At 38.1% G+C, this 15282-nt stretch overlaps 1 protein-coding gene across 3 annotated transcripts in view; it reads left to right on the forward strand.

Annotated features, from left to right (window-relative positions):
* Nucleotides 1-15282, forward strand: part of PCSK5 (proprotein convertase subtilisin/kexin type 5) — a 449210-nt gene that overhangs the window by 290442 nt on the left and 143486 nt on the right. For all 3 annotated transcript variants that reach the window (XM_026001533.2, XM_072762655.1, XM_026001535.2), the window contains exons 16-20: nt 9-202; nt 9954-10038; nt 13994-14091; nt 14518-14647; nt 15074-15189. In XM_026001533.2, the coding sequence (XP_025857318.2) occupies nt 9-202; nt 9954-10038; nt 13994-14091; nt 14518-14647; nt 15074-15189 (623 nt within the window). The remainder of the gene's footprint in view (nt 1-8; nt 203-9953; nt 10039-13993; nt 14092-14517; nt 14648-15073; nt 15190-15282) is intronic.

Here is a 15282-nt window from a genome sequence, read left to right on the forward strand (position 1 = left end):
CAATGCAGGATCTGTGTCTCCAGCTGCCCCTCTGGCCACTACCATGCTGACAAGAAGCGATGCAGAAAGTGTGCCCTCAACTGTGAGTCCTGCTTTGGGAGCCATGCTGACCAATGCCTGTCCTGTAAATATGGATACTTCCTAAATGAAGAAATCAACAGTTGTGTTATCCACTGCCCTGATGGATCATACCCGGACACCAGTGAGTTGATTTCAAATATTTGGGTTTTAGAGAGGAAATGTAAGGTTTTCATTTAAGTGACATGAGGAGAGAAAGTGTGGCCTTGGTTATATCAAACAGGATCTAACCAGTTTTTACGAGAACATGTTAGAATTGTAAAAATGAATTTATAACAAGTTTTGTAAAAAATAATTTATGTAAAAATGCTTGTAACTGTCAGGAAGTTCTCAAGTCCATCCCTAGATTCAGTGATTTGCTAGGAGGACACACAAGACTTATTATATAGTTGCACTCATAAGCTCTTAGCTACTAGGTCAAGTCAGGAAAAGGTGCATAGGACAAAGTCAACAGAAAACCAACACTAGCTTCTAAGAGTTCTCTCCCAGAAATCCTCCAGCAACAGTTGGTCACAACACATGTGAAATGTGGTCTACCAGGAAACTTCCTTAGAGTCTCAGTGGCCGGGGTTGTGGTCATGAAGACACCCTCTGCCTGGCACATACCAAAATTCCAGGCTCCTAGAAGGAAAGCAGATGTTCAGCATAAAGCATATTGTTTGTACAGTTTAGGCACCATGATCCTCTCTGGTCAGGGTGATGGAAACCCTAAACCATCCTGAAATCTGAGTTCCCAGATACTAGCCCTGGGCCAACTCTATAAGCGCGCTTTCAAAAGATAGCAGCCAAGCCTGTTCTTTTCTACATACTAACCAAAGGAACCAGGCCTGGATCATATCGGTGTGTACTTCTCAAGAAGTTTAGAAAACAGGACTTTCATGTAGACGTGTGTCAAAGACTACTAATGCCAGGCCATTAATGGGGAAATCTACAAAGTGATCGATGGATTCAAAGACTACCAGGTGTTAGTGTCCACTAGGAAAGGCAAAATGAAACCTGTTTCCTGAATTAGAGACAAAACTGAGTAACTTCCAGAGAGATCTGAGAAGATAGAATAGGAGGATCCTGAACTCACCTTGTCCCTCAGACACATGGAGATAACAGCTACATTTGTAAAACTCTGAAAGCCACCTGAAGACTAGAAGAACAGACCTGCCACAGTTAACTATACAGAGAAGGCCACTTTGAAAAGGGCAGGAATGAGGGAGACATAGTTGGAAACCAAACCCCTGGTCCACTAACTACTACCAGGAGGGAAATCACAAGCATGGAGAAGGAAGTTGAATCCCCACAATGTCTGGCTTTAGAAAACAGGAGATATTAACTCCAAGGGGGCTTAGTTCTAGGAGAGCCTGAAGGCAATAGGAAACTGAGTTCCCATAACCCTTAAAGATCCAGCATACTAAATAACTCAGCCAAACCAGTACAGAGGCAGCAGTTTGATATGAAGGAGATATATTGACTAATCTGCCAATATATCTGACAGAGATGTACAGAATATTTCACTAGAAACAGAAGTGCAGGTGCATGCTATTCCTCTCCCCCTCTCCAAGCCCTAGATAGCTGGATGTTTGTGAGAGGTAGTTAACACTCATCATCTACTTTGCTGTAGCTGTGTGCCCTTCCCTGTCCAACTCAACTCAGCCATCCTCCCTTCAAACTGGCTCGTGCCCCAACATATCTACTTTGAAGGTGTCTCTTCAGAGTAACTCATGCCATAGGGAGGGAGGAGACAAGCTCATATAATAGCACACTTGCAGTCCCTGCAGTGGAACCTCATAGTTGGCTATGCAAGAAGTAAGGCCTGCCATTCAGGGTACCTGTGGTTCTGTCAGAAGGACAATTGCAGGCAGCTAAGCTTACTGCTGGCCCAATTCACTAAGCCTATCATTGCTTCAGACAGGCCTCAACCTACCCAAGACACCATCCACAAAGTGGATCATTGTGGCTGGCTGGGCTGAAGGTAGTTGCAACTTAGTCACAATATGGGAGCACAGAGAGCCCACACAGGGGACACACCCAGGAATGTCTGGTTCTGGTAACCAGTGGGGGGTTGCACTGTAGAACACCTCAGGACCTCTTTCACAAGGCCACTACTTTCAAGACCAGGAGACATAGCTGACTGTCCTACTACATTAAAATATATATATACATATACAGGGACAAAATGAGGAGACAGGAATTAGTCAATAAAAAATATGCCTGATAAAGAACTCAAAGTAATGTTCACTGAGATACTAGATTTGAGAAAAGAGCAGTGGATCTCAGTGAGACCTTCAACAAAGAGAAAGAAAATGTAAACAAAACAAAACAAACCTGATGAATTTCAGAATTGAAATAAAAATAAATGGAATCAAAGTAGATCAGAAGATGCAGGACAGATCAGTAATGTAGAAGACAAGGTAATAGAAAACAACCCAATCCAGCTGAACAACAAGAAAAAAGAGTAAAAACTGAGAATAGATTAAGGGAACTCTGGAGCACCATCAAGCATAGTAATGTGCACATTATAGGGGTCCCAGGAGAAGAGAGAGAAAAAAGGGGCAAAAAACTTATTTAAAGAAATAATAGCTAAAAGCTTCCTTAACTTGGGGAAAGAAGCAAACATTCAGGTCCAGGAAGAACAACAAACCCCTAACAAGATGAACCCAAAGAGATCCAAACCAAGACACACAATAATTAAAATGGCAAAGGTAGTGATAAAGAGAGAATTTTAAAAGCAGCAAGAGAGAAGCAAAAAGGTATATATAAGGGAAACCCAATAAGGCTATCAGTTGATTTTTCAGCAGAAACTTTGCGGGCCAGAGGAGAGTAGCATGCTATATTCAAACAAATAAACCTACAACCAAGAATACTCTACCCAGAAAGGGTATCATTCAAAACAGAGGAAAAGTATTTTCTTGACAAAGAGAAGTTAAAAGATTTCATCCCACCAACTCAGCCTTAAATGTTAAAGGAAATTATTTAAGTGAAAAGAATAGGCCATCACTAGAAAAAAAGTAAAAGGAAAAAATTTTACGGGTAGATGCAAACAGAGTAAAGATAGATTAATCCCTTATAAAGCCAGTGTAGAGTTTAAAACACAAAGTAGTGCAATCAATATCTAGAAAAATTAGCCAAGGGAGACACAAAATAACAAAATGTAAAATAAAACATCACATACATAAAACATGGAGTTTTACAATGTGTTTGAACATAAGCAACCATCAACTCAGTATATAACCCAATGATAACCACAAATTAGAAGCCTGTAATATACCCAAAAAATAAAGGGATCCAACCATATCACTAAGGCAAATCATCAACCCACAAGGAAAGATAGCAAGAGAAAAATGAAGGAATCAAGAAGAACTATAAAAACCACCAGAATACGATTAACAAAATGGCAATAAGTACCTATCTATGATAATTACTTTAAATGTAAACAAACTAAATGCTCCAATCAAAAGATATACAGTGAATGAGTCAGAAAATAATATTGATCTATATGCTGCCTACAAGAAATCCACTTCAGACTTAACAACATATACAGACTGAAAGTGAAGGGATGAAAAAACATGCAAATGGAATGCAAAAAAAAAAAAAAAACCCCACAAAAAAAACAAAAAACAGCTCGGGTAGCAATACACTTTCTTTTCAAGTGCACATGAAATATTCTCTGGGATACATAACATTTTAGGCCATAAAATAAGTCTCACTTATTTTTGAAGATTGAAATCATATCAAGTATGTTTTCTTAAATGGTATGAAAGTAGAAATCAAGAGAAAAATGGGAAAAAAAATACACAGAGGTTAAACAACAAGCTACTAATTAACCAATGGGTCAGTGAAAACAAAAGATGAAATAAAAAATGGATGGAGACAAATGAAGACAACAATCCAAAATCTTTGGGAATCAGCAAAAGCAGTTCTAAGAGGGAAATTGATAGTGCTATAGGCCTACCTCAAGAAACAAGGAAAATATTGTATAATGAACCTAGCCTTACACTTAAAGGAACTAAAAAAAGAACAGAGTCCAAAGCTGGTAGAAAGAAAAAGTAGAGATCAGTGAAACCAAGACCTGGTTCTTTGAAAAGATAAACTGATAAATCTTTGAGTTTTTCTTTTCTTGACAAGTCGGCTAAAGTCAGAAATACAAAGAATTATAAGAAATTGTTGAAAAATATCTGCCAACCTATTTGACAATCTGGAAGAAATGGATTAATTCCAAGAAACATACAATTTTCCAAAACTAAATCAAGAAGACACAGAAAATCTGAACAAATTACTAGTAGTGAAATTGAATCAGCAGTCAAAAACTCCCAGCAAACCAAAATCAAGGACCAGATGTATTCACAAGTGAATTCTACAAAACACTTAAATAAAAGCTAATACCTATCCTTCTCAAATTATTCCCCCAAAAAACCCAGAAAACTTGTAAATTCATCTATGAGGCCAGCATTACTTTGATCCTAGAGTCAGACAAAGATATCATATAAGAAGAAAACTACAAGCCAGTATCGCTGATGAACACAGATGCAAAAATCCTCAACAATAGTACATTTAAAAAATCATTTAGCATGATCAAGTGGAATTTATTCCAGAGATGCAAGTGTGGTTCAATATTCACAAATCAATATATCACATAAACAAGAGGAAGGATAAAAAAAACATGATCATCTCAACAGATGCAGAAAAAGCATTTGACAAACTACAACACCAATTCATGTTAAAACTTCTCCACAACGTACGGTTAGAGGGAACATACTTCAACATTACTAAAGCCATCTATGACGAATCCACAATGGACATCATACACAATAATGAAAACTGAGAACTCTTCCTCTAAGATCAAAAACAAGACAAAGATATCCACTCTCACCACTTTTATTCAACATAATATTAGATCCTAGCTGTAGCAATCGCATAAGAAAAAGAAAAGACATCCAAATTCGTAAGGAAGAAGTAAAAAAAAAAAGCACTATTTGCAGATGACATGATACTATACATAGAAAATGCTAAAGACTTCACCAAAAACCTAGTGAAATTGATAAATGAATTCAGTGAAGTTTCAGGATACAAAATTAATATACAGAAATCTGTTGCATTTCTATACACTAATAATGAAGTAGCAGAAAGAGAAATTAAAAAGACAATCCCATTTGTAATTGCACCAAAAAGAATAAAATACCTATAAATAAATTTAATTAAGGAAGTGAAAGACCTGTATTTTGAAAACTATAAGACACTGATGAAAGAAATTAAAGATGACATGAACAAGTAGTAAGATACACCATGTCCATGGATTGGAAGAATATGGCTAAGGTCTTCATACTACCCAAAGTAATTTACAGATTCATTGCAATCCCTGTCAAAATACCAAGAGCATTTTTCACAGAACTACAAAAAATAATCCTAATCCTAAAACCTGTATGGAATCACAAAAGACCCTGAATAGCCAAAGCAATCTTGAGAAAGAAGAACAAAAGCTGAAGGTATTACAATCCCAGATTTCAAGATTTACTACAAAGGTAATCAAAACGGCATAGTGCTGGCATGTTGATCTAGACACATAGATCAATGGAACAAGATAGAAACCCCAGAAATAAACCAACATCTATTTGGTCAGTTAATCTATGACAAAGGAAGCAAGAATATAAAATGAAGAAAAGGCCATCTCTTCAACAAAAGGTGCTGGGAAAATTGGACAGCTGCCTGCCAAAGAATGAAACAGGATCACTTTCTTACACCACACAGAAACTCAACAGGGATTAAAGACCTAAATGTGAGACCTTTTATGAAAACATAAGCATTGATCTCTTGAAAGGTACTCTTAGCAACATATTAATGGATATGTCCTTCAGGCACAAGAAACAACAGCAAAAATACACTGTTTTGGGACTTCACCAAAATGAAAAGCTTTTTCACAGTAAAAGAAGCCAACAAAATAAAAAGGCAACCTAATGAATAGGAAAAGATATTTGCAAATGTATTGATAAGGGCTTAATATCTAAAATATATAAAGAACTTATACAACTCAACACCAAAAATACAGTGCAATTTTTTTAAAAAATGAGCAGAGGATCTGAATAGACATTTTTCCAAAGAAGACAGATGGCCAACAGATGTGTGAAAAGGTGTTCAGCATCACTAATCATTAGGGAATGCAAACCAAAACCACAATAAGATATTCCCCCACACTTGAGAATGGCTCTCAAGAACTTGACACCAGTCAAGAAACAAGAAATTGTAACAAGTGTTGGTGAGGATGTAAAGAAAAGAGAACCCTCATACACTGCAGTGGGAATGTAAATTGGTGCAACCACCGTGGAAAACAGTAGGGAGTTTCCTCAAAATTTTAGAAATACCACATAATCTAGTAATCCTACCACTGAGTATTTGCCCAAAGAATACAAAAATGCTAATTAAAAAAGATTTATGTACCCGTATGTTTATTGCAACATTATTTACAATAGCCAAGGTATTCAAGAAACCCAAGTGATAATTTTTAGATGGATACACACACACACACACACACACACACACACACAATGGAGTATTCAGCCATTAAAAAGAATAAAATCTTGCTATCTGCAACAACATAAATGGAGCTAGAGATTATAATGCTAAGTAAAATAAGTCACTCAGAGAAAGACAAATGCAATAGGATTTCACTCACTTGTGGAATTTAAAAAACAAATGATCAAGGGAAAAAGTGACAAACCAAGAAATAGACTCTTAAATATAGAGAACAAACTGATGGCAACACCAGCGGAAAAGTGGGTGGAGGATGGGTGAGTTAGGTGATGGAGATTAAGGAATACACTTGCGATGAGCACTAGGTGTTATATGGAAGTGTTGAATCACTATATTATATACCTGAAACTACTCTAACACTGTGTATTAACTACACTGGAATTAAAAACTTGTTAAAAAATAATAAATTTGCTATCTGAAGGAAAAACATGTGTCTGTATGTACATGTGTGTATGTGCACACATGCACACACACTCGGCCATACAAGAAAGTGAGATCTTGCCATTTGTGACAACATGGATGACCTAGAGAGTGTTATGCTAAGTGAAATAAATCAGACTGAGAAAGACAGATTTCATATGATTTAACTTGTACGTGGAAGCTAACAACAACAACAAAAAAAACAGACCCTTAAATACAGGGAATAACTAGTGGTTGCCAGAGCAGAGGTGGCTGGGAGGATTGGCAAAAAAAGATGGAGGTACAAATTTCCAGTTATAAAATAAGTAAGTGGTGGAAATGAAAAGCACAGCTAGGGAAAATGGTCAATAATATTGTAATAGCATTGTGTGGTAACAGATGTGGCTTACACTTACCGTGGTGAACACTGAGTAATATATAGAATCATCAAATCTATATATTCTATATTGGCAACTAATATAACATTGTACGTTAATTGTACTTCAATTAAAAAATGAAGATACTGTCTTTTTTCCAGGGGATAGTCTTTCCTCCTTTGTCGAATATTAGTTGACCATAAAGTTGAGGGTCCACTTCTGGGTTCTCTATTCTGTTCCATTGATCTGTGTCTGTTTTTATGCCAGTACCACACTGTCTTGATGACCACAGCTTTGTAGTACAACCTGAAATCTGGTATTGTGATGCCCCCAGCTCTGGTTTTCTTTTTTAATATTCCCCTGGCTATTCGGGGTCTTTTCTGATTCCACACAAATCTTAAAATAATTTTAAAAATGAATAATTTCCTACCTGGCAATACAAATAGAGCTGGCGGGGGGGGGGGGGGGCAGTATCCACACAGACATCATTTGCAATGTTACCAAACAAAAATCTATAAATTAACATGTCACTTCAGGGAGTTGGGTCCTAATCAGTCATCATTAGGAAACAGACAAAGGTACATTCCTTGGAGAATTATGTAATCCTTGGGTACTCGTACCTGTTAGAGCTCTGGTAGGGCCATTTTATTTCTGAATTCTCATAATTTGTCTTAGTAAATATCACACTGTCATAGTGAGGACACTGATACTTCCTGTTTCGGCACAACCTAAGAAAGAAGAAAACCCAAGCTCAAATGAACAAGAGTTGTTTTTAAGAAATCAGGCAAGAATTTTGAAGTGTATACTGTTGCTTCTTAAGAAATCAAAGTCCCTTGACCCAAAGGCAGGCATTTCTCCCCAAAGCAGTCGAAGTCTCTCAGCTTACCCTGTAGAACCATGGGTAGGATTTTCTTATAGTTTCTTTTCCCCCCAGATTTGGAACACTAAACTACAACCTGACAGAGAAAGGAAAGATAAGAATGGGGAAGGAGCCTGAGGGATCCCCAGAAATAAGCAGTATTTCTTGAAAAAAAATTCAAAATTCTATCAAGAAGGCTGAATCTTGGAAAAGGAATTTGTTTCGAGATGGTGTATAAAAGGGTCAAGATAATAGAATTATTTGTTACCCCAGAGCCTGGGAGGTAGGTAGTGAAGGAAGGGTGTTCAACCAATGGCTTTGCTGATAGTAGTCTCTGCCTCTCTCTCTCCTTGTGTGTGACTGACTTTTGTTATATTTTCCTCCTAAAATGAGTCTGTTGACATAAAACGTAGTGACTAGTAATAATTACTGCCAACACATTTACAGTGCTTTCAAATTCATATAGTTCCCTTGAGTAATTTCATTAACCCCTGAAGACAAGCTGAGAGAACTTGGCATCATTGTAATATTTATTCAATAAGTGGGAGAACAGACTCTGAACTTGCCCCCTAGAGATGCTAAAAGCAGAATTCAAAACTAGGTCCTCTGACCTCAGATCCTATGCCATGTCCAGAAGTCTCAATGGCATAGTGAAGGGAAGACCATGTGAAGGCTATCATAAGATTATAAAGAACTTCATATTTCTTGGCGGGGGTGCTCAGAATCTAGAAAGGAGGTGCACCCCCAGGAAGTCCTTACAGGAATCCATTAAAGCAGTGTTTCTCTGTGGAATGTTAAAGAACACCAACATTTAAAGAGTAGATGGAGAGAAAGAAACTTATGAACAAAACTTCATTCAAACCTAACACATATGTGGTTATAATCCATTTGCATCTCAGAGAAGGTATCGAGTATCCAGAAGAATTTGGTCTCAGTGATGTAACAAGTCAATATTTTTCATTATGGAATAGGTATGCATTTGCCCTGTTTTCCCCAATGGGGATCAGTCTTTGGTATTAAATGGGAGAGCCATATTCAGAGGTATTTGTTTTAATCCAGTATATTTCTATTCTCCAGAATACAGATATATCTGAACTATAATTAATAACATATCAATGGCACAGCCACTATAAAGTACATGACACTATTCTTGACAATGCAAGAAATAAATGGTCAGCCCTTAACCTGCAGTCTTAAATGTAGATTCCCTTTTCTGGTCTAGTTCGTCAGAGTGGTCCTACAAGCTGTGAGTATGGGGGACCCGGGGAAAGCCTTCCTTTCCATTCCATAGCCTCCACACTGCTTCTCAACCCTCACATAGTAGCCTTGCCCCAGCTTATTTGTTAGTGTGATTCTCAGTGTTGGGAGTTAGGAAATATTGCTTGGGACAAAGCAAAAGAAGAAGGGGGAGAAAGGTCAATCAACCATTCAACAAAGAATTAAAGATGAGTTCCCTCATCTGCAAAATGGTAGAGATGTCAGGCATTTCCCACATTTCCCAGTGCTGCAGTTCCTAACTCTGTTTGCTTTGCTGAGAAGTGATAGCCAATGTTCAATGTGGGAGCTGTTCCCAAAACATTCTGCTCAAGGCCAGGTATGTATACCATCGTGTATGTTAGCAAACATTAGAATGTCTCTGCCTCCTTTTATGGAATTCAACTGACCAACTGATTTATAACCTTGTTACTTTTTTGTGTATGCATTTTGTTTTTTGTTTTTAACAGAGAAAAATCTTTGCCGGAAATGCAGTGAAAACTGCAAGACGTGTACTGAATTCCAGAACTGTACAGAATGTAGGGATGGGTTAAGGTAAGAGAGTGAAGGATCTTGTCAAGTCATACAGCCCAGGGAGCTTCTCAATGTAAATAAAATATGTAAATGAATTATCCTCTTACCATCACCTTGGTTTGACTCCCATTCCAACATTTGATTGCTATTTGCATTATCTTTACCATTATATGTGAGAAATTGGATGCCATCTTGGCTAAGAGAGGTTTATAAACCAAATAAAATTTCCTTCAGAAAAGATGGATCAGATACAAGAAAATAAAAATGGCTATCTGAGAGGCTTTCCTAGTGCTTTATGACCGGCAGTGCCCCTGTCAAGGATTACTGTTTGGGTAATACCAATGAATTATATTTAATCCTCCTGATTCATTCCTTTGATGGTCGGAAACTCTTCCCTTATCTTTATTATTTCTCTCCATATAGCCAATCATTCTCTTATCTTAAGTACCTCAGGCTTGGTTCCATTATGCTGTGGTATGCACATAGATTTAACACCTGGAGATGTTTTTCTTGACTGGATGACTTGCTCATTACTGAAGCCAGATAGCTGACAGATTCTGCAGGAGAACAACACAGGGCTCAAATGAACTAGGTAGCCTCTTGATATCCACAGAGAAAGTCAGACCATCCTCTGTTGGGCAAGGAGTTGGACTCTAAATTTACAGAGAGCCGGAAATCTGCTGCACTCAATCTTTTTAAGTCTTGAGAATGTCTCTGTTTCCACCTTTGATTGGAGAGGTGAACTGGGCAGGCTCCAGGCAGGTGATTCTTCATATTAATTAATACCAGAACATCAGGGGGCACCTGGGTGGCTCAATGGTTGACTGCCTGTGGTCGAGTCTTGATCTTGGGGTCCTAGATGAGTCTCCCATTGGGCTCCCAGCAGGGAGTCTGCTTCTCCCTCTGCCTATGTCTCTGCCTCTCTCTATCTCTCATGAATGAATAAAATCTTAAAAAAAAAAAATCAGAACATCAGGGCCGCTGGTTGGCTCAGTTGGTTGAGATTCTGCCTTCAGCTCTGGTCAAGATCTCAGGGTCCTGGAATCAAGCCCTGGTTCAGGCTCCTTGCTCAGTGGGGAGTCTGCTTCTACTTCTCTTTCTGCTCCTCCCTCCACTTGTGCATACTCTTCTCTCTCTCTTTCAAATAAATAAAATCTTAAAAATATATATCTCAGGATATCATTTTCATTTAGATTGTCTTGTGGGTTTTTTCATAAGTGCATTCAGTATTAATTTGCTTATTAGTACCTTTCATCTTAAGATTTTCAATCTTAATATCAATCTTCTTTTTGGAGGAGCAGATTGGTTTTTTTTAATAAAAAAGAAGGGAGACAAGATAGACGGGGGCTCAAACTGTTTTCTACTAATCAGCTATGGGATCAGACACATAACTGGCCCATGAGAAATAAAAGATGATTTATGATTATTTTCTATATGGTTATACCCTTGCACAACTCAGGGGTTAGAGACCCCATCCTCCTACAGTTGAAAATCACATATTACTTTTAATTCCTTAAGTTACTCTTAACTATATAACTACCAATTACTGTTGACCAGAAGTCTTACAAATAACAGTCAACTAACACATATTTTGTGTTACGTATATTACATACTATATTCTTACAATAAAGTAAGCCTAGAAAAGAGAAAATATTGGGAAAATTATAAGGAAAATATATTTAGAACACCGTACTTTATCAAAAATAATCCACTTATAAATGGGCTCGTGCAGTTCAAACACATGTTGTTCAAGAGCCAAGTCAACTGTATTTCTTAGGGAACATATTACTGAGTAAGTTAACCAGCACTCCCAATAGAAATACGAGAACCATGTATGTTCATTTTAAATATGGCAGCAGCCACATTAAAAGAAGTAAAAAGATAAGGGTGAAATTTTTTAAAATATTAACCAAATATATTCAAAATATTATCATTTCAACATGTAATCAATATAAAAGACCTAGCAAGATATTTTACATTTTTTGTTGTCATACCAAGTCTTCGAAATCTGGTATGCATTTTACCTCTAAAGTGCATGGCACATCTCAACTTGGAACAGTAGTGTTTGATAAATACTTGATTTCTATTTAGATCTTTACAAAGTTTAGTCAAAGTAGATTTTACATAGCCAGGGTGTTCCAGACTTACTCAGAATTTGGCCAGTCATTGAGCCAAGGGCCAATTTGTAAGATTTAGACTGAAATTAATTAAAACTAAATAAAGTTTAAAATTCCATTCTTGTGCCACACTAACCACATTTGAAGTGCTCGGGAGTCACTGGGGCTCAAGTATGTGGGACAGCACAGTTCTGACCTAGCCAATTTATCACAGAAAGAACCCAGGTGTCCACCCTACCAGGCTGGTTAGCCACTCCACCATTGTGTTTTGGAAGCAGCAGCAGGATTCAGAGTGTACATGGTGCCTGCTCTGTTGCACGACCCACTCTACGTCCATTCCTTCCTCACACAGCACAGCCTCTGTCTCATGCTGAATACATTCCAACCTCAGAAGGAATGTCCTTTATTAGGAAAACTGGGAAGCTTAAAAAAAAAAAAAAACTTTGATAAGTTTTTTAGGTGGTCCAATTTCCTCCCACGAAAGGATCCATTTAATGCAATGTCCTTTTTTCCAATTCTACAGAAAGGGATTTTCTTTTATTGGCTTTTTAAGTGACATCTGTCCCTGGCCAGTAAGATCTGTGAATGGAGTACACTTTGAGTTATGCTGCCCTCCATCTCTTTGAGATTGCCTGTCTTTTCCTTGCAGGCTTTGAGGGTCAATCATTTTGCCCTCAAGAGACCTGAAAGTTTTTTAATAGTGGCTAAGAACAAAGAAAAGATACATACACATCAAATTGGATGGAAGTAGGTTAAAATGTTAACAAACCTGTTTGGGATCCTTATTTACCTGTTTATTTTATACTTTCCAATAGGGAAAAATAAATTTTCCTTCTCCAAGTTAGTGTGATCCAAATACAAAGCACACTCAAATAAGATGTGAATTGGAGCAATACCAAGAGTCTAAGAGAATAAAAACCATTTGACCCTGTTGCTTAGATACCCATCTTGTAGAATCCTCTATCTGGTGATACAGAATTACAAGTGCTAACCTATAGTTCCAATCACACTACTGATTCAGTGACCAATATTTGTATATTAAAGGTCATAATTTCTATGTTTTTTTTTAATTTTAAGAATCAATCTGTACACTATGAAAGCTATCACAATTGATAGAAATTAGAAGAGAGAAAAAATACACATTCCTCATTCAATATCCTGGCAACTACAATAGATACCAAGAGTGCTAAATGGAGAAAATATGGTATAGAGAACACCTGGGAACAATAATACAATTAAGAAGAGTTGGAGTGTTTGGGGATTCAGCAGTATAGATAGGGTCATTTTACTAAATTATTCACTGGAATTCAAAAGACATTAGGAAATAGAGGCAACATGTATTACAATTGTGTTGTTTTGATGGCAGCCAGTAGGACAACAAAGACCAGAAAAACAAAAATAGCTACTCCTGGGAGTGTAGGCTAGCCAGAGATCACTGTGCCCTTCATTCAGTTGTAATTCATTTTTACCATGTATTCCTATAATTAGAAAACAACTTTGAGATTTGTTATATAGTATGTCTGGATTTCACCAGTGTCAGATGTATATGTTAGGTAATGAGTTTTGTCAATAAATTACTGTTAAGAACATCCAGGTTGTTAAGTTGGGGAACAAAGAAGGGATGTGCCAGCCAGCCGGACACTGAAGAAGAACATCCACAAGGCTTGCAGCACATGCTACAAACCACAGCTGTCATTATAGGCATCAGGAAGGATAAAAAGAAGGGAAGGGGACCATTTCCCCAGCTTTGAAGCTTTGCCAAGCCCCTGGTCTCGGGGAGTAGCTGTATTTGTTGCATATGGAGTTGGGGAGTCATTACCTCTTCACCTTGATCACAGTGTCTGTGTCTGTGTCTTCAGCCTGCAGGGATCCCGGTGTTCCATCACCTGTGAGGACGGGCAGTACTTCAATGGCCAGGACTGTCAGCCCTGCCACCGCTTCTGCGCCACCTGTGCTGGTACCTAGTCCCCCAGCCCTGTTGTTCATTCCCTTGGCTCTGATTTGGCTTGTGTGGCTTTGTTTTTAGCCATCGCTCATACAAACCCACCAGATACTTGTAAAGTAAATGCTGGAGAAATCCTCTTCTCCCCCAATACCCATGCATGTATTCTTCGTAGAGTCAGTCATGTGCACTGGGTCCTTGTTGAGACACTTAAACATCCCAGTGAGGTCTCCTCCTCTTGCCAAAGAGATACAGTGCTTTTGGAAAATGGGTCCAGTTTAAAATGGGAGCAGCCCCCCTCCCCCAGAATGTAAGAAAAAAGCACTGATAGGAAATGGGGACTCTTAACATGACATTTTCACCAGCCACACAAGGAGCAGCACCTTGTGCAAGCTCTTCTGAGATTTTGTTTCTGTTTCTTGCATTTGTCTTGCATTTAAGGGCCAGGCGCTGATGGGTGTATTAACTGCACGGAAGGCTACTTCATGGAGGATGGGAGATGCGTGCAGAGCTGTAGTCTCAGCTACTACTTTGACCACTCTTCAGAGAACGGATACAAATCCTGCAAAAAGTAAGTGGATCAGCCCCCTCAGCCCTAGCACTTGATCACCAAGTTCCTTATTTGACCGCCTCCGTAAATAATACAAAACAATTATTACTGAGGAAGTAAGTTTCCACATTTTACCTTACCATTTTACATTTTACTGCCCTGCAGCTTTAACCCAACCTACCTTGAATATTTTTGGGGTTTTGTCTCAGGAGCACTTTAAAACCTTGAAAGTAATATTTCTGTTTCAAGGACTGCGTTCCCCCATTTAAAATCAGTCTACCTGCTGGATTTTCTTTAATGTTGCCAAACATAGCAAGTTTGGTAAGAAGAGGTTTCTGTGTCATCTTCAAAGGGAAAATTAAGTTTAAAGCATTATTAAGAGGTTGATAGCAAACATCTTTTCTTGCACACAATGTGTGAAAGCATGAATTATACCTTTTCCCGTAGATGTGATGCTAGCTGTTTGACATGCAACGGTCCAGGCTTCAAGAACTGTACGAGCTGCCTCAGTGGGTATCTCCTAGACTTAGGGACATGTCAGATGGGAGCCATCTGCAAGGACGGTGAGTACAAACTGTTCATTTCGATCCTCTGAGCAAAGGGTCCTCTTTTTACGTTAAGATCAAATATATTTCCACTGAAATAAACTATCAAGC

Source organism: Vulpes vulpes, chromosome 1 (assembly GCF_048418805.1).
Source record: "Vulpes vulpes isolate BD-2025 chromosome 1, VulVul3, whole genome shotgun sequence".
Classification (NCBI taxonomy): Eukaryota; Metazoa; Chordata; class Mammalia; order Carnivora; family Canidae; genus Vulpes; species Vulpes vulpes.